The 18363-nt window shown below is 51.2% G+C and overlaps 5 protein-coding genes across 5 annotated transcripts; 2 read left to right on the plus strand and 3 right to left on the minus strand.

The window, feature by feature from the left end:
• Positions 1-341: 341 nt before the first annotated feature.
• Positions 342-4839, plus strand: FOIG_02563 (DNA mismatch repair protein MSH6). The gene is made up of 5 exons (XM_031199884.1): positions 342-968; positions 1020-1070; positions 1126-1288; positions 1336-3737; positions 3787-4839. The coding sequence occupies exons 1-5, from the start codon at positions 624-626 to the stop codon at positions 4459-4461; spliced, it is 3636 nt and encodes a 1211-aa protein (XP_031069652.1). The 5' UTR covers positions 342-623; the 3' UTR covers positions 4462-4839.
• Positions 4607-10968, minus strand: FOIG_02564 (uncharacterized protein; the record flags this gene model as incomplete). Its single annotated transcript, XM_031199885.1, has 4 exons — positions 4607-5161; positions 5248-5797; positions 5846-10419; positions 10476-10968. The coding sequence occupies 4 exons, from the start codon at positions 10966-10968 to the stop codon at positions 4911-4913; spliced, it is 5868 nt and encodes a 1955-aa protein (XP_031069653.1). The 3' UTR covers positions 4607-4910.
• A 698-nt stretch (positions 10969-11666) lies between these two features.
• Positions 11667-13722, minus strand: FOIG_02565 (uncharacterized protein). The gene is made up of 6 exons (XM_031199886.1): positions 13235-13722; positions 13142-13185; positions 12938-13090; positions 12781-12889; positions 12499-12730; positions 11667-12453 (listed from the first exon to the last, which is right to left on the minus strand). The coding sequence occupies exons 1-6, from the start codon at positions 13299-13301 to the stop codon at positions 12042-12044; spliced, it is 1017 nt and encodes a 338-aa protein (XP_031069654.1). The 5' UTR covers positions 13302-13722; the 3' UTR covers positions 11667-12041.
• Positions 13723-13949: 227 nt separating this feature from the next.
• Positions 13950-18159, minus strand: FOIG_02566 (uncharacterized protein). The gene is made up of 2 exons (XM_031199887.1): positions 16708-18159; positions 13950-16653 (listed from the first exon to the last, which is right to left on the minus strand). Exons 1-2 carry the CDS (start codon positions 17230-17232, stop codon positions 16210-16212), a joined length of 969 nt encoding a protein of 322 aa, XP_031069655.1. The 5' UTR covers positions 17233-18159; the 3' UTR covers positions 13950-16209.
• On the plus strand, positions 14048-15870 carry FOIG_02567 (protoheme IX farnesyltransferase, mitochondrial). The gene has a single exon (XM_031199888.1). The coding sequence runs from the start codon at positions 14156-14158 to the stop codon at positions 15659-15661; it is 1506 nt and encodes a 501-aa protein (XP_031069656.1). The 5' UTR covers positions 14048-14155; the 3' UTR covers positions 15662-15870.
• Positions 18160-18363: the final 204 nt, after the last annotated feature.

The raw sequence follows: 18363 nt of genomic DNA on the forward strand, positions 1-18363 counted from the left end.
AACAATGAAACACTGTTAAGAAGCTGAGCTTACAGTCGCTCAGTGAAAGAAATAAACCCAGAATATCAGGAATTCTTTCACTGCATCGACTAGTCTTTAACTCGGTGATGTCCGCCGCCATCATTGTTCACGGCACGGGTTGTGCAGATGATCCAGGGGAAGCCGGCAGTTTTGCGTCTGATCACAATGAGAATGCTGATTGGGTCGCGATAAGAACTGCCGGGAAGTGGGGCCTCTCAACGCTCCTCGCGTACCGAGCGTGCTTGCCCAGTGCGAAAGACTCGCTAGACCCGGTTGCTGGGCTGTCACTTTCCAATTAACGCGTGAGGACGCGTGCACCCTGTCCCCAACTAAATTACCTGACGCGACTACAGCTCAATCTAAGAAAGACATGGCCCTCCCAATCTGAAGTTCCCATCCACCATCCTCACCTTCATTCAATCACCTACTTATTCTTTTTCGTCCAGACTTTTGTTGTTTTGTCAATTGTTACTGATTGTTTGCCTACCGACACATACTCGTCATCGAATACTGTCCACTGTCTCTTTTTACCTGATTCACGCCTGTCGATTGCCCTGCCTAGCACATTCAGTCGCTGCGCACTGCTGAGGCCATTCACCATCATGGCGAGCCAACGATCAACTGCGGCCCGAACGCCCGCTAAAGCGACCAAACCGGCTGCCACTACTTCTTCAGCCAAGCAGCGTTCAATCGTTTCTTTCTTCCAAAAAGCCCCCCCCTCTTCCCCCGCCGCTGCCGCATCATCGCCTCTTGCAAAAGCGTCTCCCACGACCAAGCAATCCTCGTGCTTGAAAGAAACAACGAAGGCAAATTCTTTGCCAAAGACAACTCCACTCTCCAAGTCCAAGCCCAAGCCAACTGTCGCCATCAAGCAAACAACCCCCATGCCTGATAGTGACGCTATTGAGCCCCCTAGCTCTCAGGAGAATCTCGATTCGACCATGAAGGTAAAGAATGCCTCGAAAAGCGCAGCGACACGAGCTGACACGGACCGACAGAAGTCGTCCAAGATGAACCACGACGCTCTCCCCAGCAGTCCGACTCGAAAGGTGAGAAACTCGCAATGCAAGATACTAGCCAGATCAGCCACTGATGCTCCCGAAGGTCAAAAAGGTTGTTAGTTACGCCGAATCCTCAGAGGAAGACGAGCCTTTCCAGTTTGGCGGGCCCGCAAGCTCGCGTCGAAGAGCGAGAGTACGACAGGTTGTTAGGGATGAGGATGATTACGAAGAACAAGAGGAGGAAGAGGCAGAGGAGAACGATAGTGGTATATCTCCCCGTGTCTGATTCACTGTTCAACTCTAACGATTGCAGATACTATGGATGACTTTATCGCATCAGACTCAGACGAAGATACCTCTCGTTCCAAGAAGCGAAAGCGACCCTCAAAGCCCGCTGCTCCCCGAAAACGATCGAACAAGTCATCGCCCATACCTGAACCCCATATAGATATCAAGGATAGCATCTTCGAAGAAGATGAGCTGATGGATGATGTGGGAGGCTCTACGGCCTCGCAATGGAGCTACGATGCCACCTCTACCGATAAACAGCCGGTTGTCAAGCCCGCTGAGAGGGTGGCTATGAGGGACCCTAAGTACAAGGAGAAGGCACACACCAAAGATCCCGACCAAAGGTATCCTTGGCTTGCCAATATTATGGATAAAGACAAGCGAAAGCCCGATCATCCCGAGTACGACAAGCGAACAATTTACATTCCTCCTGCTGCTTGGCAGAAGTTCTCTCCTTTCGAGACTCAATACTGGAAGATCAAGCAGAACCTTTGGGATACAATTGTCTTCTTCAAGAAGGGCAAGTTTTACGAATTATACGAGAACGATGCCACCGTAGGACATCAGGAGTTCGACTTCAAGATGACAGACCGGGTCAACATGCGCATGGTTGGAGTGCCTGAGAGTTCGCTCGATCACTGGGTGAACCAGTTTATCGCCAAACAATACAAGGTTGCTCGTGTTGATCAGATGGAGACAAACTTGGGTAAAGAGATGCGCGAGCGACAGGATAAGAGCAAGAAGGCCGACAAGGTCATCACCCGTGAGCTTGCTTGTATCCTTACAGCCGGAACACTTGTCGACGGTAGCATGTTGCAAGATGACATGGCCTCCTACTGTGTCGCTATCAAGGAATCTGTCGTTGACGATCTCCCTGCTTTTGGTATCGCCTTTGCCGACACTGCTACTGGACGTTTCTACCTTTCTACCTTTGTGGATGATGTGGATTTGACCAAGTTTGAGACCCTCATCGCTCAAACCGGCCCCCGAGAACTACTCCTTGAGAAGTCTCGCTTGTCTACCAAGGCACTGCGCATCCTCAAGAACAATACTAGCCCAACCACCATCTGGACACACCTCAAGCCAGGTGACGAGTTCTGGGAGGCGGATAAGACACGTCGCGAACTCGACTGTGGAGGCTACTTCAAGGCAGAAGATGCTGACGAGGAGGTCTGGCCTGAAATTCTTCAATCGCTACGCGATGATGATTTGGCCATGTCGGCAACTGGAGCGTTGATCTCATACTTGCGCTTCCTCAAGCTTGAGAGACCTTTACTGTCGCAGGGCAACTTCGAGCTCTACAACCCTATTCAAAAGAATGGAACACTGATCCTAGATGGGCAGACGCTCATCAACCTCGAAGTCTTCTCCAACTCGGTCAACGGCGGTTCCGAGGGTACGTTGTTCAGCCTACTTAACAAGTGCGTCACGCCCTTTGGAAAACGTCTCTTCCGATCATGGGTCGCGCACCCGCTTTGCAACATCGACCGCATCAACGAGCGTCTCGATGCTGTCGAGATGCTCAATGCCGATCAGACGGTACGTGAGCAATTCGCCTCACAGCTTGTCAAGATGCCCGACTTGGAGCGACTCATCTCCCGAATTCACGCTGGGGCTTGCAAACCCGAAGATTTTGTCAAGGTCCTGGAAGGCTTTGAGCAGATAGAGTACACGATGAGCCTTCTGGGAGCTTACAAGGGTGGTAACGGCCTCGTCGACCGCTTGATTTCATCGATGCCAAACCTCGATGAGCCTTTGAGCTATTGGAGATCAGCTTTCGATCGCAGCAAGGCACGCGATGAGAAGCTACTTATTCCTGAGCGCGGTATTGAAGAGGATTTCGACCAGAGTTCTGATCGCATTGAGGAGATTAAGCAGCAACTCGAAGATCTCTTGGCCGAGAAGAAGAAGGAGTTCAAGTGCAAGCTTCTCAAGTTCACAGACGTTGGTAAAGAGATCTACCAGCTGGAAGCTCCCAAAAGCGTTAAGGTTCCTTCAACCTTTCGCCAAATGTCAGCGACAAAGGATGTCAAGCGCTGGTACTTCCCCGAACTATCCCAACTTGTGCGAGAGCTTCAAGAAGCGGAAGAAACCCACTCACAGCTCGTACGCGAAGTTGCGTCGCGATTCTTCCAAAAGTTTGATGTTGACTATGAAACATGGCTGCAAGCCATCAAGATTATCTCGCAGCTGGATTGTCTTGTCAGCTTAGCCAAGGCATCCGCGTCTCTTGGCCAGCCAAGTTGCCGCCCAGAGTTTGTGGATGAGGAGCGAAGCACTGTTGACTTCCAAGAACTGCGACATCCTTGTATGATGAACACAGTCGACGACTTCATTCCCAATGACATTAAGCTTGGTGGTGACCAGGCTAAGATCAACTTATTGACTGGAGCCAACGCTGCCGGTAAATCTACCGTCCTTCGCATGGTGAGCTCTTTCTTCCCAACATACTATTGTACAATGCTAACAACCACAGTCTTGCGTCGCCGTCATCATGGCTCAGATTGGCTGCTATGTCCCTGCCACTTTCGCACGCCTCACTCCCGTCGATCGCATCATGTCTCGTCTCGGCGCCAACGACAACATCTTCGCCGCTCAATCGACCTTCTTTGTTGAGCTTTCCGAGACTAAGAAGATCCTTTCCGAAGCCACACCCCGATCACTGGTCATTCTGGATGAACTTGGTCGTGGAACCAGCTCTTACGATGGTGTCGCCGTCGCCCAGGCTGTTCTGCATCACGTCGCTACTCACATTGGCTGTGTCGGTTACTTCGCCACTCACTACCACTCTCTCGCGACAGAGTTTGAGAACCATCCCGAGATCCGAGCACGAAGGATGCAGATCCACGTTGATGACGAGGAGCGTCGCGTTACCTTCTTGTACAAGCTGGAAGATGGTGTCGCCGAGGGTAGTTTCGGTATGCACTGCGCCGCTATGTGCGGTATCTCATCACGCGTGATCGACCGCGCAGAAGTCGCTGCCAAGGAATGGGAGCACACCAGCCGTCTCAAGGATAGTCTTGAGAAGGCAAAGACAGGGTGTTACATCCCGCTTGGTATTCTCAGCGACATCGGTGCACTGCTTGGCGATAAAGGCGAGATGGGAGATGCGGGTGTTGATGTTCTTCTTAATGCTATCGAGGCATTGTAATATGACACAAATAAGGCTTGGAACAAGGAGGAACGGACAGGCTTCTAGAGGAATTGGTGATATCTTGCAAGGCGTGTATGGCGTCGACTTTACATGTATTCGGACTGACGACCTCTGATAGAGTTGTCACAAGGGGATCGATAGGCGTTGCAATGGAGTTTTATTTGAGACAGGCATGCGAGATCAATGTGCTTTGGGGTGTTACAGACAGTATAATGAGAGGCAATTGCCATAGCGATAAAGAGATCTAGATAAATAGCAAAAGATACAAGATCCCGGTTGACCATTGCCCATACAACCCAGCGAACAAACTCAATTCAGCATGACCCAATCCCAAACCATGACAAACAACAAAGCTAATACTCAGTCCATCGTTCAACATGCAAATCGCTCATCATATCTCAACAGAACGAAGCCAGTTCAACTCGAATACCATACTGTCAAACAAATCACCTATCCGGATCACTGCTATCATAATCAGGCTCTGGAGCCGGAGTCGCAGTCTTTGAGCCAGCCGCCTTTTTAGGTGCAGGTTTTGGTGCAGGTTTTGGTGCAGGTTTTGGTACAGTTTTCGAGGCAGCCTTCGAAGCAGCCGTCGAAGGAGCCGGAGAAGCGGTAGCGGTTTTCTGCATACGAATTCGACTCGAGGCACGCGAGGGTTGCGTGCTGGCCTTCCTCCCACGTTTGGGAATCTTGGTGCCTGTGACAATGTTAGTCCTGTTCATACCAAGGCATTGGAGAGCGGTAGGGAAGAGGATGGAACGGGAGGATAGTGTTGGTACTTACCAGTCCTGGCCTTCTTCGCAGCGGGTTCCTCAGTCTCCTCCTCAATTGAAGTAATTGCACTCTCAGGCCTCTTCAATGCCGGAGTAGCATCAATGTTGAGATTACTAATGTCCTCCGGAACAGTCGCATGCATCGACCCATCAGTGTCAGTGTCGCTCTGATACGTATACAAGGTATCAGGAACTTCTACTCCGGTGTACATCTTGCGTCGCTTTCGTCCATCCGAGGTGTCATCCCATGGCAGACCGGGCGCTTCCCACGATCCAGGGAAAGGAGGGTCCCCTTCGTAGGGAGGCCAGGGAATGTCCCACCATTCATTGTTATCAGGGTTGTTGGGGTCGGAGCGCCAGACTGATGCGAACTGGTCGCTTGACTTGGTAGGATAGATCGTGCGTGCGTATGTTGGGTAGCGACGGCGGAATGATTTCTTGATCTTGCCGAGCGCCTTGGGTATGTCAGAGCCTTTGATCCAACCGCTGCGGTTGGGGAGACGTTCAATTGAGCCTGGAGCGTTGCGAATACCGCAGCATCGTCTCTTGTCGGTATGTGCCTGTGGTGCGTTAGCATGCCTTTCAGCATGGTAGGGATAGATACATACCTCGACTTCTGCATCGCGACCGATGGGCGAGTGGTTGGGACTCTTGCTTCGCTTCTTAGGCACCTTGCGGAGACACTTGGAGCAGTACATGTCCTCGTTGGGATCAAAGTCGGGATCTTCAGGACCAAGTTTCTTCACCCAGTCTGGAGACTTCGCTCGACGACGGAAGGGCTTTCCTCCTTGCTCATTTGGTTCCTCGTCGTAGTCATCAGTCTCATACCCATCATCTTCATACTCGCCATCCTTCTCTCCCGTACGGCGAGTCTTCCTGGCCTTCTTGCTCTGGGCTCGTCCTCGGGCGACACTGCTCTGAGCCTCGCTGCCTTGTGCTTCAGTGGAGGAAGCCGTTGTCTCAGGCGGTTCTTCCTGAGCCTTGGTATGTCGTCGCCGACCACGAGAAACTGTAGAAGCGGCTTCGCTGTGGCTTTCAACCGCCGATTCGATCTCCTGTGTTAGAGCCTTGCGTTTCTTGCCCGCTTTCTTCGTAGGGGGTTTCCTGGAGGTAGGCTTCTTGGTTACCACCACAGCACTAGTTGACTCGTTGGACTCATCCATAACCTCATCGTCTGAAAAGACCTCAGTCATCCGCGGAGTCGGGCTTAGAGATTTGCTCTTCGAGGCATTCCGAGCAGACTGACTTCGAGCACGTGAACGACCAGAAGGCTGTCGCTTGCTGGAACTGCCACGGTTCCCATTGTCGCTGTCACTGTCATTATTGCTCTCATCCTCGTCATCGTCATCATCATCGCCATCTCCATCTCCATCTTGATCGTCCTCATCATTTGATGGAAGCAATTCAATTTGCCGCGTTTTGTGGCATTCCTCAATATGACGAAGATACTCCGGGGCAGTCATATCCCCAATGACAATACCGCACTTCCCGAAGTATTGACACTTCTTAACAGGCGGACGGTGTGAGCGCTTTCGAGCTTCAAGATAAGCCTCAGCTCGAGCGGCGGCTTCCCGTTCGAGCTTCGCCCTGGCTTCCTTGTCAGCCTTCTTTCTAGCTGCATCTTGTGCTCTTGCTTCCATCTCTTCCGCCGCCGTTGGTCTGATCCTCCGAACGGTTCCCACCTCTCCCCTCAATGGGCTCCCGGTGTTCTGAGAATAGACCATATATGGACGCTCTAAAACCGGCTGCAGATCACGCCAGAGATCATAGACATGACAGTCCATGTGCTTCCTACAATCCTCTACCTTGCGTTTGCTTCTTATTTCTTTGCCTTCCTCATCTGTGCCCTCGACTACGAAGAACGGAAGATCGCAGAATGGACAGTTCGCAACCTCAGAACACCAATGCCCGGTCGTGATGTGGTACCATAAGCCCCAAGAGCCGAGCCCGCTGATATCAGGAAAAGCGCATTTTCGGATGGGACAAACGTCTGGAGGATCAAGGACAGCTACTGGTCCAGTCATGTCATACCAGGCAGGGGGGTTTGAGAGACTTCGCGGAGGCTCAGGAAGTTTATGTGTATCCATTGAATCCCGTGCCTTTTTCGCTCGTTGAATAGCCCTCTGGACATGACCAGGAAGCAGAAGCTTTTCTGTTGTTGGTGTCTCTACCGGCGGTGGCCTAGCCGTCAAACCACCGCCAGGGAGGTCTGGTGGCACTCGACGAGACCCAGAGAGATGGGATGGCAATGGACGAGCTGCCGGAGCCGGGTTCGACGCTGTACTAGGTCCCATATGAGCTACAGGAGCCGGGTGGCGAGGGGGAGCTGAATGAAGTGCAGTGAAAGGATTGGGAATTTGTCCTAGAGAGAACGGCTGAGCAGATTGGGTTTGAACTACCGGTGGCGGGTAGCCCGCATGTTGCTGAGGGGGTTTCGATGGGTGCGGTACTGCAGACGTCGTCCTAGGAATAGGCTCATCCACAAGACCCAAGACATTCTTCAGGTCCCTAGTATGCTTCTCCCGCATATGCTTCATCCTCTGAGACTTATCCCACCATTCAAACATTGGCTCATCGCACCAAGGACACATTCGCGACTTATGAGCTTCCAGAGTATGTTGCTTCCTGGCCTCATGATCGTCAGCCCGGCAGGTGAAGTCGCAGTCCTCAAAGATGCACTGCATGGTGCGCTTGAGAAGCAGGTTACGAGTGTTCCAGAGGGCGCGCTGCAGCTCAGCTTGCTCGGTGGGTGTAAGGATGGCTTTGGAGATCATCGGGACGTTGCCAAAATTGGTGGTGCGAAGCATCTTCTCTGCAGGCGCTGCAGTCACAGGGATGCCAATTGCAGCTGGCGAAGACCCAGCTCCGAGGTTACCAAAGATACTGGGTTGAGTGGCCCATGTGCGTTCTCGGGCCTCTCGTGGCGCGTACTCGTCAAAATCCCATGGTGACCTGTGGGGAGGACCAGGTCGGGAGGCAGCGACGTGTTCGGTCCCGTTACCGTCTTCATTGTCATCGCCTTCGTCACCACTCCCAGCGTCATCGTCCCCTCTGCTTGATTCGTCACTACTGTGATCACTAGGGATTGTTATCTCAAACCTTTGATTAGGGGCGTCTCCAGACGACGAATCACCTCCCGATGGCGAGTCATCTCCCTGCAACGAATAACCATAAAGATACGAATCTGAATCTGAATCTGCTGGTCTATAAACCTGGGGACGGTCTGCGGGATAAGGTCTGTTGGCCCAGTCAGGTCGACTGGTTGCCAAAACACCAACATCATACTCCTGCTCCTCCTCGGCTTCAAACTTGCCATAAAGCGTCGGTGCCTCAGGCAACGCGAGTTTCGAAGCCGGAGGCTCTCTGATTTCGACATGAGGCAGCGTAGGGCTCACGAACGCCCCAGCTCTGTAGGATGAGCGTGCTCGGTCAATTACCTCGTTGTCATTAGGACTCGGGGAGCCGAGTCTTTGAGGTGATGAGGGGTAATTGATGGCAGGGTCGACTATCACATCTTTTTCGACGTTCTCGATTTCAAGAGTATCTGCACCTAGCCGAGGGCGCGTGATATAAAGTTCGGGGTTAAAATCACGAATGCCCCAGATGTTGTCCTCCGATATGCATGCATCCCAGTCGACATCTGATTTCTTGACAAATGAAACTGTAATGTCTGGAGACGTAATGGATTCTCTCACACGATACCATTCAACGTCGGATGCGTCAGGGCGGATTAGGTAGGATGGTGTGTCTCGAGTTTGAAGACTGTTGGCACAACGAGTCTCCTTGAGCAATATGTGATCCTGGCGCATGTCTCTCTGGTACTTGGTCTTGGATACGAGTTGGTATACTGCTTCAAAGATCTGACTGGCTTGAGATGTCAGAGGTGGCATCTCGACCGAGATCTCTTGTCCATCGTGCCAAGCAGGGAACAGACGACACCGCCCAGGGCGAAAATGAGGGTGAATGGTCAAAAACCAACTTGACAGAGTTTCGATCTTCTCGCCAACAAGGCGTCCGTAGGCATCCTTGTTCCCACCACGATATCCACGTTTCGGAAGAATCTCCAAGCCCTTGATACCATCCCCATAGCTATTTGTGGGGTCTCCCTCAAGCACATACACGGTCGAAAGCTTTCTGCTCGACTCAGGGTCAAAAGCCTCCGTAGAAATCTCACAAATTGGGTGGAAGGCTGCGCGATACTCGTCTCCAGAATTACTGTCATTTACCAACAAGTGAGGGTTAGGGCTTGGGTAATAGTTGGGAAAGATCAGAGGTTTCACATCGGGGTCGAGCCAGGTGCATTCAATCATCCAGCAAGCGCCGGGGCTGTTCAGTGGGTGAAGAAGCTCCCAAGCCGATTGCGGCAGACCCATGGCACCGTAAACGACAGGTACGGTCAATGAAGCGTCTGGCTTGTTCTTGTCGTAGAGACGGAACAAGGCATGGTTGTACTCGGAGCATCCCGCATCATAGTAGCCCATAGGTCGACCAAAGAGGATATCAGTGGCGGCCCTGAAGTAAGCATTGTACTGCTGAGATGCATAGTTGCTAGCGACGAAGCTTTGGGTCTTGGTTTCGGGGAATGGGATATAAGCATAACTGATGGCATCCTTCTCAGGTCCATTGGGGAAAGACCCAAGAGAGCGCCCAATCCTGACGGTGTCTGTCTCCAGTTGCTTTTGGGAAGGCTCCCAGTGCTCGGGTGGGTTTTCTGAGTCCTTCCGAATGTAACCAATAAAGAGAGTACAGCAATCCTTGTGTGACTTGTCTTTGGGGCCCCAGGCAAAGTGTTCCTCAAGGAAGAGCATTGCTTTACTATCCCTTGATAAGGGCAATTTGTCACGAATGGTTTTCCTGTCGCCGGTCTTCTTATCAAAAACATGGAGGTCGAATCTGTACTCCCTCTCCCTAATATCGTCAGGATTATTATGTAACAGTTGTCGTAGGACGAGTGCAAATGATCGCCACTTGCGAGGGCGAAATGGTATGCGCCCATAGAGGTTATAAAGATAAGCCCATCCTTCCTCAGGGACAGCGGGAGTCTCAGTTGAGGGGACGTAGTCACAAGCGATGCGATCGTCGCATGCGGCTTGAGGTGAACTGGGTCCTTCGCCTCCACGAAGACTCAAAATCGGTTCGCTTGCCTGTGGAACCGGGACGGGCCGACTGAAGGCTTCCTTAGCTTGATGTTGTTAGTCGTGTATCTGAAGATTTGAAGAGGTATCGTAGTCAGCTTACCTTTCAGGCTATCCTTTCCCCAGTTGCGACGGTCGTGAGCTGTAAGAAAATGCATTGGTGGTTTGATGTTGTACAATGGGACTTCCTCCTCCATACCCACAGCCAGGGAGAGCTCTTTGAGAATGTCTTCCATTGGAGCAATTGGCAACCCAAAGTACATCATCGTGAGCTTTGTTTCCAAAGAATCCTCGACGCCCTTGAAGCGATCATTCAGAAGAGCCTCGTAGCGCTTTGTATTGGCAGTTTGCAATTCCTTCACGTCTGCACGATCAGATGGCATCAACATGCGACTCTCATAGTATGTGAAGTCTTCTCGAATGATGTCTTTGATGGGAGTATCCGACTTCAGTCTTCTAGAGAAAAACTTGTGCTTCTTCACCCATTGTGAATCGTTTGGGCCGATAAGAAGGTCGAGGCGCGTCGCGGCAATGTCAGAAGGTACGTAGTCGAGGGAGGACTCATCCTGGCCTGCAGATGAGAGTATATCGGCCATTTCCTCCATCTGCGTGAACAACCATACACTATCACAAGATGAGATGCTCGTCAAAGGCGGATTGCGAGGGTTACGCTCTATGTGTATAATGAAAGGCCAAGTAAAGATACAGAGATAAAGGGTATCAACAAATGAGTGTACGTGAGAGTATTCTGGGAGCTCAGTTGGTGTGGAAAGAACAAGGGAAAGGGCATAAAGAGAAAGAGGTCATACTGGTCAAAAGTTCTGGAGGGTCACAGAGGGTGTTAAATCGCACACCTGATGCAAGACCCTTTGAGGCGAACCTCGCCCGGTGGCCGCAATGGCCTGGGTGCAGTACCATTGTTCTCAGGCTAGCATCACCGCACGTACCAGAAGTGGTTTGCCGTGGTGTTGGCAACAAAGAGAGATGTCTTCCTTTTGACAAGTTGATGGGTGGTCTGTGACGAGGATCGCCCTTCCTCGGCGTTACCGTTCATCCTTTGAGCTTAGCTGATCTTGTTTTCGAGGGTTGGCTCAAAGGTCAACATCTTGCGCTGCATTCCGACTGCTGTATTAAGAATAATTCAGCATTTTTATGAACGTTTTCTTAGAGTCTGTCGCAACCCGTGCAAATGCATTGAGACAGAGGAAGAGACCGTTGGAAACAAAAACGGTTGGTGACCTGACGGCCAATCGCCCAGCCACACAAAACATCAACCCCAAAAAGGTCGACAATAACAACCATTGACACAAAATTAGCAACAGGCAGGCCAAAGCTCCAAGCACCTCTCAATCGAGGTGCAATCAAGCCTCCCTCGATCAGTGAGGTGTGCCTGTTCTTTGTCTCCAGCCGGACTTAGTAGATCCGAAAAGAGGGGAAGCTCAGTCAATGTAACAAAGAAGCCGGAAACACACGGTTGCGTGGAAATAGCAACTGGCAATCTGTTGTTTGAGCTTCTTTGTTCAATCGCAAATAACGAGTAATCACGAGAGGGCAATGGGGGCTATGAATGAAGTCGTTCATTATGATATTGTAAGATGCTTCTTTTGTCCAATTTCGGTCTGGGTATTGGATGTTGCAATACCAACTTGACGGACTGATGCGTCCAGAATCACCCAGCATGCTGCTTCACAAGTCCCTCGAGCTTGTCTTGGAAGTCGGCGAAGTAGTTGATGGCCTGGATAATCTTACCTTCACTCGTACCAAAGCCACTTCTGGTGAAAGCCATTCTCCATGAGCTTTCATCCCTAACCAGGGCATTGTAGTCTTTCGTTTCCCAGCTCTTCTTTGCAGGGCCTTGCGCGAAGTATTCGCCCAGTGTGCCATTCCAGGTCGACAAGTCAGCAGCAGCGAGTCCATTGAGTAAGTTCGGTGAAATCGTGACATGTTGTATCCCGGCAAGCTGCATCACTTCATCCACAGATGTGAGTGATGCTGCCAACACTTGTGTGCGGAATGAATGGCCAATGTAGTAGGCTTGTGCTTCGCGACAAAACTCAAAGGCTTTGTTTTCGTCAACGTATCTGTGATCGTTAGAATGGCGAGGGCCCGTAGCAAGTCAAACTCACCCAGCTTCAAAATGAACTTTGAGCTCATTGACATATGGTGCGATGTATGTACACTGGGCCTCGGCAGCCAACGCCGCTTGCTCCATGCAAAACATGGTAGTCGCAAGGGTCGCGATTCCTTTCATCTCAAGTGTTCGACATGCCTGAAGACCTTCCCAAGTTGCGGGGATCTTGATGCACACCCTCTTCTCGTCGAAGTCCGGCGCCAGGTGTTTAAAGATATTCACGATACCTATATAGCTAGTGAGCGTGAGCAACAGAGATACGAAACGGAAGACTTACGGTAGGCGTCACTAATGGTGCCGTTGGTTGAGTAGGACAGCTTTGGGTTGGTCTGAATATGCACGTAGCCTGTAACATTAGGTACGATCAATAGTTGAAGTTTTACCATCTTGTCAGGTCAGTAAAGCTCCATTGCGTGGGTTTTCTGCTGCCATACCAAGATCTGTACAACAAACTCCTCAAACGTCGCGGACCCTTGCAAGTCCTTCAGTGCCCCACGGGCACTTTGAATGGCCTCTCTGATCAGCGCATCGTGATGCAAAAGGGGTTCTCCAGCAAGCGGTCTCGAGATCTCCGAGAATGCGATTGCCTGAAGAAGGTCAGCACTGCTGGGAGACAGGGGCATGGAGAGCACGCTTACCTGGTTAGATGTGCAATCCACAAAGGGACCTAACTCATGAGCGACTATTATTGAGTTAGTAATCGAGGCCTGTGACATGTTTGTGGCTCATACCGTTCGAATCAAGAGTATCGCAGTCAACTCGACTGGTCTGGCGAAGAGCGTCCAACAATGTCGTCATGTCAGCGATATATCAATGCGGATGAGCTGCTTTCTTTGAAGAAATTCGCAGAGAATAAGGAGTCAATTGTTGTTTAAATAATATTCTTGTCAATTTCGACAATATTGGGCTTTATCATCAAACCCGTCGATGGAGTCGTTCTTCTCAAGTCAAGTCACCAAGCCGAGCTGACCCCCACCAGAGTTAGAGCATGACGGAAACTTTGGCGGCCATTCGCTCGGCTTGGCTACCCGAAACGCTTGTTTCTCTCCTGTCATTCGGCTGCAATTACCACGACGAGAATGACGAGGCAAGAGGGGTTTCCCTTCTCCAGGCAGCACCATTTCCAGATCCCAATTCACTTGAATTGATGGGGTAAAAACTTTCTACGCCAATGTAGAGACGATGCTGTGATCATGTGGTGGAAACGCGTGGGTCGAAGTGGTTCTCCGATTGTGAACTTGCTGCGGAGGGGAGGGGAGGCGATTGAGTTGCTACCGGCACTTGTCGGTTATTCCACTCAAAATGATCGCAAGAATTCCGTGAGACTTGCGATTGATCTTCATAAAATCAAACTTTGATGAAATAATGAGGATCTTGGTGACTTTGATTGGGTTTAGCGGCGCTCAATAAGAATTCATGGATTTCGAATAATAACAAGCAAGAGGTCGCGGGGTCCTTCTCCAACTGTCTCTGCACGTGATAAATCACGTTTCCTTCCCCAGGATTCCCCAATCGGGTTATCCACCATTGCATCAAGAATCTGCTGCAGCATCACCAGTCGAACCACTCCCAGTCAGCTCCCTGCTCCCCGTCACCGTTCAACCCGGCGTGTCCAGCACCGCCATGAACCCAATCGCAATCTCCACGCCATAATGCGACCACCACGATGTCTCCTCCCCGCCGCGGAGAAGATCCTCCTCAAAGCAGCTGCACCCGCCAGCCGACGGTGCATGTCCTCGTCCGCAGCCTTCCAGCCGCCTAGAATAGTCGCTGCCACTCCATGGAAGGGGTCTTCGTTTTTCCTCTCGAATAGATTGTTTGATAGATCGACATGTCTCGATTTTGTAATATTACGGCGTGCCAATGGCATTAGATCCACGTCGGCTTCGGCGGCTACGATATCTTCTACGAATACTGCGCAGACGGAGCCGGAACAGGAACTAGCACCTCATCGAAGACGACAGGCTCAACGGAGAGAGAAAGCTGCGGCTGAAGCTGCGGCCGCTGCAGCTCGCGGCGAAAAACCACTACCTCCAGATGCTTCATCCCTCCTCGCTTCACACGCCGCTTCGCAAACGAGTTCTTTCCGCCGCTACCTCTCCGCATGTCTCTCCCTCTCAAAACCCCGATTAACAATGCTCGTCGCCCTTACTGCTATGGCTACATACGCTTTATACCCCGTTCCCGAAATGCTGTCGCCGAGTACTACCGAGACGCCGAGTTTGAGTCCCTTAACATTATTATTCCTCACGATTGGCACGACGCTATGTTCTTCTAGCGCCAATGCCCTAAACATGCTTTATGAGCCTTCGACGGATGCTAAGATGACTCGAACTCGAAACCGACCGCTTGTGCGAAAACTCATCTCTCAAAGGGCTGCGGTTCTGTTCGCAGTCTTGTCTGGAGTTTTGGGTACAGGCGCCTTGTACTTTGGTGTCAACCCCACTGTTTCCGGACTTGGGTTCGCCAATATTGTTATCTACGCTGGAATGTACACACCTCTCAAGGCCGTAACGGCTTTCAATACCTGGATCGGAGCGGTGGTAGGTGGCATTCCTCCTCTGATGGGCTGGGCTGCGGCTGCTGGCGAGACTGCCACAAAAGACGGCTCATGGCGTGAGCTTTTGTTCTCCCCCGACGGTTCATCCATTGGCGGCTGGGTCATGGCTGGTCTGTTATTCGCATGGCAATTCCCCCACTTCATGGCGCTCAGCTGGCCCATTCGCGAAGAGTACAAAAAGGCCGGTCTTCGAATGCTAGCATGGACAAATCCCGCACGAAACGGCCGAGTCGCTCTGCGTTACAGCTTCGTCTTCATTCCCCTCTGTGTATCTCTCTGCGCCGCAGGAGTAACCGAGTGGTCCTTCGCAGTAACGAGTTTACCAATAAATGCCTGGCTTATCAAAGAAGCCGTGCGCTTCTGGCGGTACGAGGGTCACCAGGGCAGCGCGAGAAGCCTTTTCTGGGCCAGTGTATGGCATCTCCCTGGCATTATGATCCTGGCTTTGTTACACAAGAAGGGAATGTGGAGTAGAGTCTGGAGGAGTGTTTTTGGCGAAGAGGAGGGAGAGTGGGAGGAGGAGGAACTGGATGAGATGATGGGCATGGCTGCGGAGAGTGCAAATAGCCAGTTGCAGCACGATAAGCCTGTGCGGTGACGTGTAGGATAACGAATGAATATGTAACAACAATTGTATCTGTGACGGGAAATAGATTTGTCGCATTTGGCTTTGTCAACTGTAAGAAACTCACTCATACATCACAACTGTAGATTCTGTGAATAGAAGAAGGACATGAAAGACGAAACACTTCTTCATAGCGAATGCGTAAATAGATTGCAAAAGACAATGCGCTGCTAGATCCTCATGCACCTCATGTCGTGGTATCTCTATCTCTAGTTATACAAAGGAAATGTGCCATGATCATTCCCACTCCTCCTGACCACCATTTTAAACAAACAGACAAAGAAAGAATACTAATAAAAAACATTAAGCAAGTAACGCCCCTAGAGCAAAATATCCTGCGTTATCGTCGTTATAACTGCCCAGAAAGCGCCAAACACCGCGTAAACCCTGCTGCTCGCCATGCAGTATGCTGGATTATAAGGAGTGACAAAAAGAATGGAAGACGAGGATGGGTAGTGCCTCCGATGAGGCTTTGTTGAAAAGTCGTGCAACAAGCGTATAAAAGAGAGAATGGATCAAGGTTAAACACCTCTTCCTGGACGGTTAATAAGATTCCCAATGCCCATATCTGAACTTTGCGGTCGCTGCGTCATGTACTGCGGACTGTTCCCCTGACTATGACCATGATGGCCGTAGGGATGGCCCGCACTCGCTTGGGAGCTCACGCTCGAGGAGTAACCGTGGCCGCCGTAGCCTGGCGCATAGGCTCCGAGGCTGTACTGGACGGCAGCGGCCATGTGGTGAGGCTGGAGCTGCTGGAAGGACGTGCTGGCCGAGGCCACGACGGACGAGGCGGTGGTCTCGGGGCTGCTATAGGATGCGTCTAGTTCGTCAACCGGTGTCAGGCCCATGCCGGAGATGCCGCTGTCGTCGTCATACCCTGAGAGAGCGCCGGACTCGAGACGGTCGCGGCGGGCTGCGGCGCGGGCTGCGCTTTGCAGATTCTTGAGGCCATTTGACATGCACTGCAGAGTATGTTAGTAGATGCTCTCACCATAGTGGTAAAGATGACAACGTACCTTGGCTTCGACTACGTTCCACTTCTCGCCTGTTCGGGCTGCGAGACCACTCCAGATCTCCTTTCTCATAGCCATGTACTCCTTAGCCAGACGCTGAAGCTTGAGGTTGTCCCAATCATCAGCACCCTTGCGTTCCAGCAATCGCTCGTGACGCTTGCGGCATGCATTGGGAGTCTTGGAGGGAAAGTAATTCGATTGGATCTGTTGCCAGTTCAGGCCTTGCATCCTCGCAGTGAGAAGTTGCTGGTCATCTGCAGCTCCCCAGGCACCCGAACTGGGTCTGTGTTGGACAGGCGCAGGGACGGAAACAGGTGGTGCGGAGGTTGTAGCGTAGGATTCATATGTAGGTTGTTGAGCTTGTGATTGAAGGGGCATAGAAGAAGAAGCAGTTGTACTCATGCCGTAGTAGTTGGGCATGGTCATGCGCTGCTGGTTGTATAGAGGAGTGGGGGCGAGAGAGACTGGGATACCCGCATTGTAGCGGTTCTGAGATGAGCTTGTAGCTCGAGAGTGTTTCGGCATCATGGAGAAAGAGTAGTGGGGGTGTAAAAACGAGAAGTGAGGGGATTCACAAGGTGAATCCTGTAACAAGATTACGGATTAAGCGTAAAAAGAGGAATAGGTCCGGGTCAACCGGCCTGGTAATGCTTGATCGGTCTTGAAGATGACGGCCCAAAAAGAAAACGGATACTCGTCCAAGCGAGAAGTCCAAGTGTAGTAGTAGCGAGAGGGTCAAGGAAAAGCTAAAGCACGACGGGTCAAGAAGCGACAGGTGGGATAGCGCCAAGATAGAACCACAACGAGAGAAGAAAAGGAAAAATGAACCTAGGAAAGATGGAAAAGTGATGTTTTGTCTGAAGAATGGAGAACAGGTCCTTAGAAGGTCGGATATGAAGCAGCTTTAAGGCCTCGAGGGGAGGACAAAGACCAATCTCGAGGTGGGCGGCTCTGGGACTGAAACAAGATCCAGAGACAATGAAACAGCACACTCGTGTCTGAAAGAAGCAGTTTCCCATGAATGGGTTGCTGATATTGGCTCAGCAAAGCGGCTGTTTGGAAGAGGCATGGGCGGTTAAGAGAGTGGGCGGTTACAGTCGATATGGAGATATCTTGGTGGAGAGAGGTTCATCCGTACTACCAAGTTTGAGCAAGCGCCGTATGTCCAGGGCGTGTATGTGCACAAGCAAGAAATTTGTTTAAACTAGAAAGCTAAAAGCAGGAACACAGATCTCGAGAACCACCCGATTTGCATATGTGGATGATCCATGAGGGCGCCTGGGGAAATTACGACGGGGTTTTTGCATGGTGTGAGCGCAACACAAGCGCGGGAAGGAACAAGACTAAGAGCGGAAATAAGGATGCGCATCATAGTTGCACCGGCAGATGAAACAAAGACACAAGCCGAGCGAAAGCAGAGAGAGAAAGGGACGATACAAAGGGCTTGGTGTTGAGAAGACTCCAGAAATAAGGTAGTGTGGATATGGAGGGGCCGTGTAATTGGCCACGGGTGTTGGAGGCGCGCGTTTAAAGTATTAGGCGACGCCTGGAGTGGTTTAGTGTGTCTATTTTGGGAGGTCTGGGGATGTCTGATTGGGAGATGTACTGCCGCTTGGAGATTGGGAGAGGAAGTACAAGATGGAAGAAGAGCGCTTGGAA

The sequence above is a fragment of the Fusarium odoratissimum genome, assembly GCF_000260195.1.
Source record: "Fusarium odoratissimum NRRL 54006 unplaced genomic scaffold supercont1.3, whole genome shotgun sequence".
NCBI classification, from domain to species: domain Eukaryota; kingdom Fungi; phylum Ascomycota; class Sordariomycetes; order Hypocreales; family Nectriaceae; genus Fusarium; species Fusarium odoratissimum.

Coding starts and splice junctions, on each gene's coding strand:
- FOIG_02563 (XM_031199884.1), top strand. CDS start 624: ATGGCGAGCCAACGATCAACTGCGGCCCGAACGCCCGCTAAAGCGACC. Junction 969..1,019: donor ATCTCGATTCGACCATGAAG/GTAAAGAATGCC, acceptor ACGGACCGACAG/AAGTCGTCCAAGATGAACCA. Junction 1,289..1,335: donor GGCAGAGGAGAACGATAGTG/GTATATCTCCCC, acceptor TAACGATTGCAG/ATACTATGGATGACTTTATC.
- FOIG_02565 (XM_031199886.1), bottom strand. CDS start 13,301: ATGACGACATTGTTGGACGCTCTTCGCCAGACCAGTCGAGTTGACTGC. Junction 13,091..13,141: donor TGGATTGCACATCTAACCAG/GTAAGCGTGCTC, acceptor GACCTTCTTCAG/GCAATCGCATTCTCGGAGAT. Junction 12,890..12,937: donor AGTTTGTTGTACAGATCTTG/GTATGGCAGCAG, acceptor TGACCTGACAAG/ATGGTAAAACTTCAACTATT.
- FOIG_02567 (XM_031199888.1), top strand. CDS start 14,156: ATGCGACCACCACGATGTCTCCTCCCCGCCGCGGAGAAGATCCTCCTC.
- FOIG_02566 (XM_031199887.1), bottom strand. CDS start 17,232: ATGATGCCGAAACACTCTCGAGCTACAAGCTCATCTCAGAACCGCTAC. Junction 16,654..16,707: donor GGAACGTAGTCGAAGCCAAG/GTACGTTGTCAT, acceptor CATACTCTGCAG/TGCATGTCAAATGGCCTCAA.